Source organism: Acanthaster planci, linkage group LG10, assembly GCF_054643075.1.
Source record: "Acanthaster planci isolate LZ-2023a linkage group LG10, COTS_SCS, whole genome shotgun sequence".
In the NCBI taxonomy this organism is placed as follows: domain Eukaryota; kingdom Metazoa; phylum Echinodermata; class Asteroidea; order Valvatida; family Acanthasteridae; genus Acanthaster; species Acanthaster planci.
The window spans coordinates 17,691,082-17,707,531 of NC_141786.1; the positions used below are offsets into that span (position 1 = coordinate 17,691,082).

Genomic DNA, 16,450 nt, shown 5'->3' on the forward strand with positions numbered 1-16,450 from the left:
TTGCGCACTTTCCAAATCCTTTAGGGCAAAACCAACGTCTCCTCACAAATCCTTTAATCCCTTCTCAGTAGGCGTCACCGTCTTCATTCAAAGCCCCAAACCTTTGTTGGCGTGCGTGTCAGACCACCGTAGCGCACAATACTGTAGGTCACTTGTTCTGAAACTCTCCACCAAAAAAGTCAACCTCAGTTGTCCTTTTACCGGTTTCAACCGTTGAAAAAATGAAATTAATCAACAAAAGCAGGAGATATCCAATGTAATGAAAAATCCACAGATATCATGACAATTTCAAACCCTACAGGGCTGAGTCCCCAAGGTAGTGTTTACCAACGCTGACGAGCGATACCACGAACTATTTAATCCTCTGATTATACCACAAAAGCAGTACTTTACTCTCAGCTCTTTTGTTGCAAACAACCAAGGGAAACCTGAGCTGAAGTTGACCCGAATATTCATGAGTGTATTGTATTTATGCACGGTGTCATGGACTCAACCACAGCTGGTATTGGTATTAGAGAGAGTGGCGACGTGAGCGTCTCAATTGTTGGGACCAAGATGGTGGTTTATGCGGAGGTGCACATGGACATTTAGTGCACAATAGCTGCATGTTGTACTGCACCACGGACGTGTATAACAAATCTGGACGTGCAACGCCTTGTGTGAAATAGCGGCCATTTTACCGGGCCGAGTACAAATGCGCAGGTTGGCTCGCTCGCCATAGTACCTTTTGACGGCAGGGAGAACAGGGGGCGGGCATTGCCGGGCAGGCTTTGTATTCGGCTCGGTAAAATAGCCACTTGTGGATTCAATGATCTCTATAAGCTGATTAACGGCATTGCGAGTCCAGAATTTTTTATATCCGTCCGTGTACTGCACACGTAATGAACAGCCATGTTGGTTCCAAGGTCTGAAGTTGGCGTTACTCTTTCTAGGTATACACAGCCCAGGGCAAACCCAGATATGTGCATAGATCACGCAAAATTTGAACCAACTTTGGCTGTTCAACATAATGTGCAGTACTGCACACAGCCGTTGTGTGCCTAAGTGTCCATATGTGTCCTGACTTTAAAATCCACCATTTCGGTTCCAGAAAATGAGAGACTCATGTCGCAACTCTCTCTAGAAGGAGCCATGGAAACAACCAGAGCCATCAAGTTACACCACATTAGACTACTAGGAAAGGGTACCCGTTTTAGCTACGAGTCTATGTAAAAAAAAAAAAGCGATTATTAAATCACGTTACACACGACTGTTTTTCCATCAGCTCTGTATCGGTCATTTTCAGTAACTGTCACGTGTTTTCCTTGTGTGGGTTTTCAATCTATGGTGTAAGTACCCCCAAACGGTGTGCTATGAGATGCAGGGTACTACACACCCTAGGAAAATGATGTCACAGAAACAATGTGAATGGTGAATTTGTGATGTTTTCTGTTGTTTCATTGTTGCTGAGACCTGTAGGTTGACCGTGTGGACGTGGACAAGGCTTGCGTTAATACCCCTGAAGTTAGTCTGAGACTCCTTGTTATGCCTTGTCGACGAAGGGGGAAACTGCTTCCGCCTTGTCCTTCCGTGAGTGGAGGTGTTTCGTGTGTCCAAAAAAACCACCAAAACAAAAACAAAAAAATAGCGTGATAAGATCCACAATTAATACGAGGGCGTCAAATTAACTTGCTTTGTGGATTGCTCTTGGAGGTCCTAAGAGTCAATGCTATCGAATTCAGGGCAGCAAGGTCAACGATTGAGGCTATAAGGCAAAAGTAACTGAAATTGTGTTGGCGCCACACCTTGAGAGCGGCTTGACATGAGGACATCTAATTTGGTTTGTGTATTGCTTATGGTGGTCTTCAGAGGGGCTTGGGTATTTGGGTCTAATGGTCTAGGTAACAACCACAAGAAAATGAAATCTTGGAATCACGAATTAAACTTTTCGGGTTGGGCATTGGCTTGGCAGGGTATTTGTTTTTGTAAACACGTTTTAAGAGGGATGGAGTTATATGGAACTTCAGGGGATCTTTCGCATTCTTTCAAAAACTTCGCACAGGTACAGGTAAACATTTTCGCACAGGTGTTATACAAAAGGGTTTCTCCTCGATTCTTCACGGTTGACTGCACATTGAGCCGTTGGAAAATGCGCATGCACAAAACGAAATAAGGCAGGTCCACGGTGGGAAGTGTGGGTGTTCTGTAAATGGGCAGACAGCCACGGCCGCATAACTTTGGGGCCAACAGTATAGCACATGTGCATGCACCCAGGCAACAATATTGCCGTTTGTCGTGGTCGACCTTCTCGGTGTGCACACAGGTATATCAAGCTACGGGAGCATGCTCCGATACTGCTAGTGAGCTTAAAATAGCAGATCGCAACTCAGATGGTGCCATTTTGCATTGTCATCAAGAAACAGAATGGCTACATGTGTAAGCTTTTGTCCGTCTACTTGTTGGGTGGTTTTTGTTTCTGCTTTATTTTTACCGACTGTTACTTGGTTTCGCTGTCTGTCAGGCTGTTCTATTTTTTTTTAGACTGTGCAATATTGCAGTCTTCCCTCAATGTATGAGAAAATGAAAGAACACCATTTGTCTGTATAGGCCTAACCTTTTCTCTGTTAGCAGTTTTCCTCGACGTGATCAACGTATGTTGCCTTTTACCCTGGCGCTGTCAAACATCTGATGTGTGCATCGATGACAAACTCCACTCTACAATCTCTTGACGTAGTTACATGTTTGTAACTTCAACTGCGTGTCCAACGGGCGTCTTCACTTCAACACATTGCAAAGAATTGTCTTTTTTTCTCGCGCTGACGTCCAGTCATGCCAACCAGTGGAATGGTTAGCCCTGTAGCAATTTCCTACCGGAATTAAAAGCAGCCAAAGTTTGTCCCTCGTAGGATTCTGGCCTTCAGTCTGCTGCAGCGGGGACGAGGAAATCTCACACTCACGGGCAATGTCATATCGCCCGACCGCCAGGCTCGCTGGTTAGGAGCGCCCTTGCTCGCTGTCGTCTTCGCTGTGCCGAGGTTGTATCGTCGCTAACTCATCGTGTTCGTGTCCACGGACTTGCGTCAGAAGTATGGCCCCGCTGCCGCCAGTACCACGTCGCGCCTCGCAGCGGCCACCCGTCCTATCCCGCGCTCTGGATGTTGGAAGTCGCCACTTCAAATCGTCCCATCAAGACCAAGAACTATTGTCGCTCCCGAACTACTCGATCCCAGGCAACCTCAAAATCAGGAATCCACCCATGAAGGTACCTTCCCTTCTCAAAATGTCTAACATACATTTACGTGATTTACGATGCCAGTTTCTTTCCAATTCGTTTTTGTCTCTGCTATATGTGGGTGTATTCTCTTATTGCAAATGATCAGAATAATTCTATTTCCCTCTTCCTGAAACTCCTTAACTTCATATCTGCCTTCATTCCAGTGTGTTTTTCCAATAATGTTGTCATGTCTGTTATATTGTCAACTGGACTCTCAAAAAGTGGGTAGCATGCCTCAGCCTGGGCCAGCAAAATGATTAAAGTAAAATGATTTCTGATTAATTCCCATAAGCTTTAAAACAACAACAAACAAAACAAAACAAAAAAACAAGGGATATCATACCTGGTTAAAGTTATGATGCCCATGGTGGATATCAACCTGCACAATGTGGGCAATCCTCGAAGCCTAATTCCAACGGTTCCACTCGCTACCCTCAGAAATGGGCTACCCGTACTTAGGGATTTTCATATATCTTGCTGGGAGGAACTGGAACGTGCATGTCTGAAACCGAAAATGCTGATCCTTACCATACTTTGACATTTTTTGACCTGCTCACAGCCGGGGATAAACCTCCTCCAAGATTTTGGTTCCTCTTTAAGAAATCTCTTGGAAAAATAGTGTGTAAACAGAAACATAACCTTTACAGAAGATGTAGTCAGGAATAATGACAATTTTTTTTCGAGTTTCACGTACTTTGGGGCTGTTTTCGTGCGGCTTGTGTTTTGTATGTTCACGAACAGCTCGATTTGCTGTACATGGGACGGCCGCTCGAACGCCAGGCACATACAACCGGTTATCGCTGGTAGTTAGTCGTAAGCAACATGCAACATTGCCACGTCTATGTACATGTATGTTCTTTGAGGGCTAATGTTTTGATAAATTGACCGCATTGTTTCATTTAAAAACAAGCATTCGTTTCTGTGTTATGGAAAATTAGCAATGTTCATTTTTGCAAAATATTCATTGTCTTCGGCCCGTGTGTTCGTGCTATACCCTGACGAGGAGGTGATGTGTGATCTCGTTCCTATAACAATGTTCTCGGGTCGTGTTCCTGCCGTTCGAGTGTGAGAACAAGAGGCCCGTGTCGAGAACAGGCCTCCCTAGGCAGTTCCCGTGCAACGCATAGCCCCACTGATTTCTAGTCCACACAAACTGGCTGTAAGACGAGGTCAGCCAAAAACGGCCTGGGAGTAGGCTTTGAAAAACTGGTGTTTGCCTCAGCCTACCAAATTCTTACAAAATCGAGCTTTTTCAGGCAGTTATATATCCTATACTTTCATTTATTAAGGCAAGTTAAGGCAAAAATAAAGATTAGGTTTCATTTTGACGATATTTCATACACAAATCGATTAAAAAATGCGTGACGCAATTTCTGATTTTCCACATTCTGAGGTAAACATAGGAAAAAATAAACCGTCACCTAGAAAAAATATTATTTAGAAGTGCTTTTCAGAGCTGAAATCGTTCAGCATTATTTTACAAGGGATTGAAACTGTCAAGTTTATATCTCTTTGATGCACTAGATTTGTGAGTTTAGAGTAAATTTGAAATTTGAATTCGCACATACTTACCTGTAACTACTAAAATTGCGAATACTGAAATTCATGCGTGTTTGAATGGACACATTCATTTGATAAGTTATAGTTTAATTTTGACTACGGAGTTGAAAGACATCTGATTGTAAATACTGAATTGTATTAATTTATGTATGATAGAATCGAGAACGAAATTTTGTAAATACATTCATATCAAATATTGTAAATAGTACAGATTGTGTTTTGTTACAATCATTTTCCTGCCTGCATCTAATCCTTCTAGTTACAGTGGCCCTAAAGTGAGCAAACTGTGACCGTGAGAATAAAAAAAAAAAACAATTTATCTCAACTGCTTTTAAAAGACGATTATTACATAAAATGGAAATTTTGTAAAACAGAATACCCCCAACCTTTCATTACATACACTGTAGTCTTTGGCACCCATCTGATAATTTCTTTGAAATATACACACAAAAAATAAATAAATCCTAAGACCCTTAGCTGCGTTGGGAAATTTGCCATTTTCACTGCATCGATGAACATGAACTGCAAATTGGAACAGCTAAATTTAATAACAATAATCTGATAATCTGAATGTTATGATAATAATCTGAATACTAAAAAACAACAAAGGTTTTGTTTGTAATCAAAAAAATCTTGCCCAAATTATATCATATCAAAATACTTTGAAACTAAAAAAATGTACATGAACACAGAATGCAACACATTGAACTACAGTACACGTTAACCAAGAAAACAATAGTAACTCGGAATCCTACAAACCTCCTTCAGTAATATTTAGTACCATTCTTCAGTAATATTAAGTACCATTCTTTCACACGAGGCACTACAGGTACACACAAGCTTTAAAAACAATTGCCACCAATTTGTAGGCATGCAACTTGAAATAAAAAAAATACAAATCAAAATATTTTGAAGAAAATATGTGCTTTTCTTTTAATAGTTCAAGAAAAAAAATTGACTGAAAACCAGGAGACAATCATCTCTGAATATGAAGCCCTGAGTTGCAATGATAGCTGCTTTGTGCACTTGCAAGTAATGTGAAACAATAACACAAACTACCAAATAAACAGAAACCAATAAAATAAATCTGTTAAAAAAGGCAGTAACAGAGCACCCTGAAAATACTCCAGCACACACGCGATTTTAACACACGTATGCATCTGCTACAGGCAAGTATAATAATGAGTAATGGAATGCATATCATTAAACACGATTATAAATAATTGTTTAAAACATCATGTACATCAATATGCAGTTTCACTTATGGAATACTGAAAATGGATAAAAATCAGGATGCACGGAGTATATATCTGAACCTCCAAAGCCTAGCAATAGAGAAGTAATATATACAAAAGGGTTTCTCCTCGATTCTGCATGGTTGACTGCACATTGAGCCGTTGGAAAATGTGCATGCACAAAACGAAATAAGGGAGGTCCACGGTGGGAAGTGTGGGTGTTCTGTGAATGGGCAGACAGCCACGACCGCATAACTTTGGGGCCAACAGTATAGCACATGTACATGCACCTAGGCAAAAAAATTGCCTATATATATATATCCTATATATCCTATACTTTTATTTTATTAAGGCAATTTAAGGCAAAAATAAAGATTAGGTTTCATTTTGACGATATTATTTCATACACAAATCGATTAAAAAATGCGTGACGCAATTTCTGATTTTCCACATTCTGAGGTAATCATAGGAAAAAATAAACCGTCACCTAGAAAAAAAAATAGTTTGAAGTGCTTTTCAGAGCTGAAATCGTTCAGCATTATATTACAAGGGATTGAAACTGTCAAGTTTATATCTCTTTGATGCACTAGATTTGTGAGTTTAGAGTAAATTTGAAATTTGAATTCACACATACTTACCTGTAACTACTAAAATTGCGAATACTGAAATTCATGCGTGTTTGAATGGACACATTCATTTGATAAGTTATAGTTTAATTTTGACTACGGAGTTGAAAGACATCTGATTGTAAATACTGAATTGTATTAATTTATGTATGATAGAATCGAGAACGAAATTTTGTAAATACATTCATATCAAATATTGTAAATAGTACAGATTGTGTTTTGTTACAATCATTTTCCTGCCTGCATCTAATCCTTCTAGTTACAGTGGCCCTAAAGTGAGCAAACTGTGACCGTGAGAATACAAAAAAAAAAAAACAATTTATCTCAACTGCTTTTAAAAGACGATTATTACATAAAATGGAAATTTTGTAGAACAGAATATCCCCAACCTTTCATTACATACACTGTAGTCTTTGGCGCCCATCTGATAATTTCTTTAAAATATACACACAAAAAATAAATAAATCCTAAGACCCTTAGCTGCATTGGGAAATTTGCCATTTTCACTGCATCGATGAACATGTACTGCAAATTGGAACAGCTAAATTTAATCTGATAATCTGAATGTTATGGTAATAATCTGAATACTAAAAAGCAACAAAGGTTTTGTTTGTAATCAAAAAAATCTTGCCCAAATTATATCATATCAAAATACTTTGAAAATAAAAAAATGTACATGAACACAGAATGCAACACATTGAACTACAGTACACGTTAACCAAGAAAACAATAGTAACTCGGAATCCTACAAACCTCCTTCAGTAACATTTAGTACCATTCTTCAGTAACATTTAGTACCATTCTTCAGTAACATTTAGTACCATTCTTCAGTAACATTTAGTACCATTCTTCAGTAACATTTAGTACCATTCTTCAGTAACATTTAGTACCATTCTTCAGTAACATTTAGTACCATTCTTCAGTAACATTTAGTACCATTCTTTTACACGAGGCACTACAGGTACACACAAGCTTTAAAAACAATTGCCACCAATTTGTAGGCATGCAACTTGAAATAAAAAAAATACAAATCAAAATATTTTGAAGAAAATATGTGCTTTTCTTTTAATAGTTCAAGAAAAAAAATTGACTGAAAACCAGGAGACAATCATCTCTGAATATGAAGCCCTGAGTTGCAATGATAGCTGCTTTGTGCACTTGCAAGTAATGTGAAACAATAACACAAACTACCAAATAAACAGAAACCAATAAAATAAATCTGTTAAAAAAGGCAGTAACAGAGCACCCTGAAAATACTCCAGCACACACGCGAGTTAACACACGTATGCATCTGCTACAGGCAAGTATAATAATGAGTAATGGAATGCATATCATTAAACACGGTTATAAATAATTGTTTAAAACATCATGTACATCAATATGCAGTTTCACTTGTGGAATACTGAAAATGGATAAAAATCAGGATGCACAGAGTGTTTATCTGAACCTCCAAAGCCTAGCAACAGAGAAGTAATATATACAAAAGGGTTTCTCCTCGATTCTGCATGGTTGACTGCACATTGAGCCGTTGGCAAATGCGCATGCACAAAACAAAATAAGGCAGGTCCACGGTGGGAAGTGTGGGTGTTCTGTAAAGTGGGCAGACAGCCACGACCGCATAACTTTGGGGCCAACAGTATAGCACATGTACATGCACCTAGGCAAAAAAATTGCCTATATATATATCCTATATATCCTATACTTTTATTTTATTAAGGCAATTTAAGGCAAAAATAAAGATTAGGTTTCATTTTGACGATATTATTTCATACACAAATCGATTAAAAAATGCGTGACGCAATTTCTGATTTTCCACATTCTGAGGTAATCATAGGAAAAAATAAACCGTCACCTAGAAAAAAAAATAGTTTGAAGTGCTTTTCAGAGCTGAAATCGTTCAGCATTATATTACAAGGGATTGAAACTGTCAAGTTTATATCTCTTTGATGCACTAGATTTGTGAGTTTAGAGTAAATTTGAAATTTGAATTCACACATACTTACCTGTAACTACTAAAATTGCGAATACTGAAATTCATGCGTGTTTGAATGGACACATTCATTTGATAAGTTATAGTTTAATTTTGACTACGGAGTTGAAAGACATCTGATTGTAAATACTGAATTGTATTAATTTATGTATGATAGAATCGAGAACGAAATTTTGTAAATACATTCATATCAAATATTGTAAATAGTACAGATTGTGTTTTGTTACAATCATTTTCCTGCCTGCATCTAATCCTTCTAGTTACAGTGGCCCTAAAGTGAGCAAACTGTGACCGTGAGAATACAAAAAAAAAAAAACAATTTATCTCAACTGCTTTTAAAAGACGATTATTACATAAAATGGAAATTTTGTAGAACAGAATATCCCCAACCTTTCATTACATACACTGTAGTCTTTGGCGCCCATCTGATAATTTCTTTAAAATATACACACAAAAAATAAATAAATCCTAAGACCCTTAGCTGCATTGGGAAATTTGCCATTTTCACTGCATCGATGAACATGTACTGCAAATTGGAACAGCTAAATTTAATCTGATAATCTGAATGTTATGGTAATAATCTGAATACTAAAAAGCAACAAAGGTTTTGTTTGTAATCAAAAAAATCTTGCCCAAATTATATCATATCAAAATACTTTGAAAATAAAAAAATGTACATGAACACAGAATGCAACACATTGAACTACAGTACACGTTAACCAAGAAAACAATAGTAACTCGGAATCCTACAAACCTCCTTCAGTAACATTTAGTACCATTCTTCAGTAACATTTAGTACCATTCTTCAGTAACATTTAGTACCATTCTTCATTAACATTTAGTACCATTCTTCAGTAACATTTAGTACCATTCTTCAGTAACATTTAGTACCATTCTTCAGTAACATTTAGTACCATTCTTCAGTAACATTTAGTACCATTCTTTTACACGAGGCACTACAGGTACACACAAGCTTTAAAAACAATTGCCACCAATTTGTAGGCATGCAACTTGAAATAAAAAAAATACAAATCAAAATATTTTGAAGAAAATATGTGCTTTTCTTTTAATAGTTCAAGAAAAAAAATTGACTGAAAACCAGGAGACAATCATCTCTGAATATGAAGCCCTGAGTTGCAATGATAGCTGCTTTGTGCACTTGCAAGTAATGTGAAACAATAACACAAACTACCAAATAAACAGAAACCAATAAACTAAATCTGTTAAAAAAGGCAGTAACAGAGCACCCTGAAAATACTCCAGCACACACGCGATTTTAACACACGTATGCATCTGCTACAGGCAAGTATAATAATGAGTAATGGAATGCATATCATTAAACACGATTATAAATAATTGTTTAAAACATCATGTACATCAATATGCAGTTTCACTTGTGGAATACTGAAAATGGATAAAAATCAGGATGCACGGAGTATATATCTGAACCTCCAAAGCCTAGCAACAGAGTAAAAACACAAGCTACCGGAAACATAATTGCTTCTCCTCTAACGCACATCTTTGAACTGGACCAGGTACTTGTGCTTAAAATCTGTCTTTGAATACTTGACCAAAGAATCGCCGAGGACAAGACCTCTTGGAGGAGGATTTGGACACCCTGGCCCAGGCGAGATCCTAAATGGTATAAGGTAAACAACAAAATAAGAATTCATCCAACAGCAGCAAAAGTAACCTCCCAAAACAACTTACATGGAATGAAAATTACATTAGGTCACATCCAATTATAAAGTAACATTGATCCTGTAACTACAAAATACCATTCCGTTTCAACTTAGCTCAGATCATAGAACATGTAAGAGCATATAAAAAAATCAATCCGGCCTAAAAGATTTGAGGCATCTCATTTTCAAATGTCTGACGGTGAATCATTATATTAAAGGAGAAATACCAGTAAACAAACATTGAAAAAAAAAATTCTTCCAAAATTAGGCCTACCCATTTAACAACAGGATCATGGTATTCAGTATTATGTTTATGTTGGACCTAGGGCTTTTCAAATGTGTTCCAACATCAAGCGTTTTGGCCTAAACGCTCCTACGTGGCGTTTCAGATTTCCATACAAAGACAACACTATATTTTCCATGCAGAGGTAAAGTAGCCATCAGAATTCCATAAAACATCTTGAGAGTCTAATTCAGTGAAAATATTGAAACGTTTTAATATTCAGAGGTACTTAGGATTTTTCAGACTAGCCTAGGCCTAATCCCGAATTCCCATTGAAAGGCATGACGGGGTTTATTCCCAGACTGGGGGCCAGGGGCAAATTTCATAGAGCTGCTTAAGCACAGAATTTGCTTAAGCACAAAAAAGAACTTGCTTAATAAACAAAGGTTACCAGCTCAAAATATGTGATCGTCATGCTAACCAAAAGACAGGTGAATTCCATTCCAAAACAACTTTACATCACATGGGATTTTGGCTGGTAACCTGATTTGTCAAGCAACGTTTTTCACGCTTTAAGCAAATTTTGTGCCTGAGCAGCTCTATGAAATTGGCCCCAGTACAGAGGGAGTCCAGTACACTGGCCCCCGGTCTGGGGCTAGAGAGGGTGTCAAGTGATGTCCGTACTCGTACGCTTGGAACTCTTTGCTTTTGTGCATAGACATGTGTACCCAAATGGGCCTACTTCCATTAAATCTCGTGAAAGTCTCCATTTTTCAATTAGCGATTTGGGCCAAAAATCTGAACGGCTCCTGCACGATTTTTACACGTAAATGAAGCATTCACTATCTTCCACCTCGTGAAACGTGATTTATTTAGGCCTTTAAGATCGAATGTACACGTAAATTAAACCAGCCCTCGGCTTTGGTTCTGAAAACTTTGGTTTTTGTTTGAAGCTCTGTAACAATGCAACAACACTACCCAAAGTAGTCACATTTGGTATCAAAATGAAGGGCACGATATCAACTTTTGACCTACCTCGCCATGTTGACCGAACCAGTGCTGCGTCTGGGTATTTTTTTTAGTCTCGAATGCAGTCTCGCAAAACCTCGCACAAACCGCGGCGCGTTTGCGTGCGTGACCCCGGACACTAGAAACTGAGGTCAAACGGGGCTCTGCGCGTGACATGGCAACTGACTGGCCCGAACTCGACCGTGGTGTCTGATTTGATATTCAAGGGTTTGCATAAACGTGAAGATGAAGGCATATTTTGGTAATTTTTAGTCTATTTTCTTTTTAGTTTTGGGGCTCAGGCAACTTGGCTACTTTACTACTAGGGCGACCGATTTGGATCTGTTCTCTCGGGGGTGGTCGAACATTATTGTCAGTGGTGGATTGAAGCACTAAAATGTTATGTTCCCAACTGTTAACTACATGTGAAAGTACATGCATGTTTTATGAGGTTAATGGGATCAGTAACATCACGTTTAGTTTTTATTCTTGTTTTCGGATCCTTCTCCATCGTGATTTCGTTTTTCTTGAAAAACGAAATACACCTGACCCTTGTGAAAGCAGTCTACGACATAAGTTCTGATCCCAAGGTGTGTGTGCAAGGATGGCATCACAATGACGTCATCACCTGATTTTTAATGAACTTTAAAGTTTTTCTTAGAGTGACCTGTCTTTTTTACTCGATCTCGCGAGCAAGATAACGCATTTGGGAAATTTGCTTTGTAAGAAAGTTCAAGTAATTCTACATGTGTATATTTATGTATGGTGTGACGTCATGATAATGCCGATGGAAAGCAGTTTTTCCATTTTTCCAAGGACAACACTTGATTATGACTGAAAGTCCTGTATTGGTACCAAAGACCCTCAGAATGTAGAAAAATGACGTCATAATGACGCCCTCGTACAATTTAATATTTAGTTTTGAATATTAACTGTTTCCGTCATGACACTTTCTCTGCAACTGAAGTTACAGTTTAGGTCAAGGTGTATACTCCTTTAATCTAAAGTCGGTGATGTCACCAAGCCAATATCGCCGCCTTTGACTGAAGCAAACACGAATCTCTAATGTTGTATCCATAGCTGGAAGTCTTAGTGATGGATAGAGGGACATCCTTGCATTTGCCTTTTTGTCTAAATTCTTTATTGTGTTGCCCTGTACTTTGTGTATCTTTTGTTTACTATTGGTCACAATTGTAAAATGGCTCCTTCACATAGAATTACCCAAAACAAAACCATAGTTACTGCCCGGTAGTAAAATTATAATTAAGAGTTTGCTCGAAAAAGGTAGATGAGTTTTGCGTGAACCTCAACCTCGGTTTATGCGTACATTTATCAAAAAGTATATGGTTATAATGCCTGAGCACTCTCTTCAAACGAGCTCAAGTTTTCCACTTTGTCTTTTTCGTTTTCAGAGACTGCACCTTTTGACTATTCTTGCTATTGTCCTGTTTGGAGTGGACATTTTAATTAGGCTTCGGGTGATGGAAAGGACGATACCTACTTTCACAAACCACCGAAGGGCACTTCCAAAACATTTCTTTACGAACAAAAGGAACACCCGCTCCGGGTCGAGTGTCTTACCGCTGGCGGCAAATGATACGGTCACAAAGTTTGATAGAATGCCCGATCTGAAGACCAAGGAGCCGTGCAGTTATAATATCCAAGTCTACGACCGAAAGGGCATTTTGCTGAAGGAGCGATACGAAACCTTCAGTAGCATAGCTCCAACGTTAAAAGGTCGTGAAAAAATCCCAGCTGTCGTTCAGTGCGGCAGGAACTGTACCATTACAATAACTATTGCTGACGAGAAAAATAAATTTGCAGGAATGGACGCTGTGCTCTTTCATTTCTGTATGAGACTAGTTCCACTTAAGGCTCTTCCTGTTGACATGAACCCCAATCAGACTTGGGTCTTTTGCTCTTGGGAAACGCCGTATATAAGTACTACACCAGAGGTTCAAAGGTTGTACAAAATACCCAAGTTAAAAGGCTTTACGGCCAATGCTTTGTGGACATACCACCGGGAAACAGAGATCACCACGCAGTTCGGATTCTACACGCCGCGGATACCAACGGTGAATGAGACAAGGACGGCGGATGAATGGCTCGAAGGAAAGACGAAGCTGGTGCTCTGGGTGGGATCCAATTGCAAAATCACCTCCTGGCCTCGATTAACCTTTGTTAAGAAACTACAGAGCTACGTCCCGGTTGACGTGTACGGACGCTGCGGTAACCTCACCTGCAAACCCCGAACCTCCAAATGCAACAAGGACCTGGTGCGCAATTACAAATTCTATTTGGCTCTGGAGAACTCTGAATGCGATGAGTATGTCTCGGAGAAAACATGGGACAAAACACTGTTGGTAGGCGTGGTCCCTATTGTTTATGGTGCCCCACGGAAAGACTACGAAGAGTTTCTCCCTCCCAATTCCTTCATCTACGTCGGGGATTATAACACTGTCAAAGAATTGGCAGATTATTTGAAACTGTTGGACTCTCGTCCAGACTTATATGCCAAGTATTTCGAATGGCAATATAAAGGTCATGTCAGAAGCACTAGAGTTTTTTATAACACTTTCCCACCAACTCGGTTTTGCCATGTAATACCAATCATTGAGAAAGTGCGCAGAGGTGAGTTGCCACGAAAGCCAGTCTTATCAAGCAATTTTTATCAAACATGTCGAAAAAAGCCAGATTTTGTCTTAGATCAATGGAATCCATGGTGAAAAAGAGTAGATATCAGAATAAAGAGGAGAATGACAAGGGGTGTCGAATAGACACGAGGAATGTTACATGATGTTAGCACTGGAAATAATTTAACAAACATTTAAGCTAAAGTCAACTTTCACTGTGGCAAGTTTACCGGTTTAATTTAACTGCAGACCTAAATGCCTATATACATGTACAACGAAAGCGCCTAGTGATATCAACGTCTGGGTTCCATGATTGTCATATCGCCTGACTAAACATGAAATCATGGGAGGAAGTCGTTGAATAGTATACGCAAATCTGTGGATCAATCTCAGAAGGAGTGACTTACCGGTAGAGGAAATTGAACACTGTCACGTGAGCTCCGAGCGATACTCCAACTTATACTAAAAAAAACAGAGTATGATTAATCTTATTCTGTTCTGTATTTTGCTTAAAATACACCTTTTTTCCTGTGATGTCGCAATCGTTCTGGACGTTGAGTTGTGGTGGTAATAAGTGCATATTGGTTTGATGGTAATCTACTTATTCAAGATGAATCAGTCAAGCATGCAGCGTTTGCACGCACACTTGTGTGTGGTTTAACTTATTTATTAAAAGCAGTTTCTAATTTTATTCAATATGAGTTGACTCTTCGGGAGCATTAAAATGTTGTAACTTTTTATGGGAATAATATTCCAGAACTCTTCCATAGAAGGGACCCTTGGTTCCCCGCATATTTCATGATGTTGTGGATTTATCTCATCCGTCGTAATTGTAGTAATCTAGAGTGTTTTGGAGGCTTTTGGCGTATCGGAATTAGTTAATAGAGTATAGGTGCATATAATTCCACTGTAGAGCTTTAGGCAAACGGTCTCACAACCGCTCCATTACATTATCACCACAAATTGACCAATCTTCACCAATTCATAGCAGTGTCAATTAACGTTTAATTTAATACAAAAAGGGTTTGAGCATTATTTTTTTCATTTCATGAAAAGTTTACTATTGTATATTTAAGTAGACTTAACGCTGATAAAAAAGAATGTCAGATTTTCTTGATGTTATCTCCGTAAGTTAGGGTGCTTCCTTCAATAATACCACTAACCTTCACGTTGACACTGATCGTCTTCCTCTGGGAGTAAGTAGCCACATGGGCGTGTCGTTACTAAATACTCACCCAACCGATTGCACCCGCTTTTAGTCCTTCGAACGATGTTATACGTTTTACATGTATTCCTCTTATTTGATATCACTTTCTGAGAAAATAAAAACGCCTTTGTGAGGAATGCATAAATGACCTCTTGCCCCTTCCATATACGATCTAGACTAAGTTCCATACTAAATCTCAGACTCAAACACCCATACACAGTCATAAGCTGATGCAGCCCTGTGTCCTGGAACGTAAACAAGAATTGGGCCTATACAAGTGATCTCATCTCAACAAAAATGTTCCTGGGGGAGACTTTGACTGGTGGAAGCAGAGAAACCGGTCTCTTTTGCAAGGCAGCGCGCATGCTCAAAACTTATTTTAATTGGGGGACCGTTATGTGTGTCGCCACGAAGTGTCTCGAAGTTATTTTTCATCGACCACAATCAACCGGTGTGTCATTAAGCTCAGTTTCTACGTTTCATTGGCAACGACCACCAAAACAACATCGCAAGATAAAAACTATTTCTTTCGTAGCCATGTTTTTTCTAAGGCGATCACGTGCCACTTGGCAAGACTTCTTCAAAGGTTGTCCTCTGTAGAATTAAACACGTCATCAGTTTGAGAGCTTGTGTGTCACATGCAGGGATGTGTCAAATGCATAAAACGTAGCAATACTAAAGCTGTGCTGTGTCAAGTACCCCACTCTTTGTTAAGTCAGAATGCTCCTTTATCGATAGATTAATTTGTCTGTTGCCATTTCTCAATAGAGGGCGCTGTACAGTGGGCACACTATCTAGAAATTTCAGCTTACTTCATGAGTCGCTATGTAATTTGGTTTCAGGACACACGTCACCCCGAAGTCGTAAGTGGGATTCATTTAATGCATTATTTAAATTTACCTTGTTGGCTCTAATGGTTATTCAGTGATCACCAGCTCACAAGTCAAGTTCATTGTGTGGACATCCGGCATCCGTCACACTCTTAAAGGTGCATTCCTGACTGACCGCTATCTACATCTACTCACTACATCTG

General features: G+C 38.9%; 1 protein-coding gene across 3 annotated transcripts; it reads left to right on the forward strand.

The window, feature by feature from the left end:
- Window positions 1-2,094: 2,094 nt before the first annotated feature.
- Window positions 2,095-15,391, forward strand: LOC110990203 (alpha-(1,3)-fucosyltransferase 7-like). 3 transcript variants are annotated; one of them, XM_022255073.2, is made up of 3 exons: window positions 2,095-2,415; window positions 2,611-3,241; window positions 12,990-15,391. In XM_022255073.2, the coding sequence occupies exons 2-3, from the start codon at window positions 3,068-3,070 to the stop codon at window positions 14,301-14,303; spliced, it is 1,488 nt and encodes a 495-aa protein (XP_022110765.1). In that variant the 5' UTR covers window positions 2,095-2,415; window positions 2,611-3,067; the 3' UTR covers window positions 14,304-15,391. The 3 variants fall into 3 exon arrangements, with proteins under 3 accessions (XP_022110765.1, XP_022110766.1, XP_022110764.1); XM_022255074.2 differs by having other exon boundaries at window positions 2,886-3,241; XM_022255072.2 differs by having other exon boundaries at window positions 2,095-3,241.
- The last annotated feature ends 1,059 nt before the right edge of the window (window positions 15,392-16,450 follow it).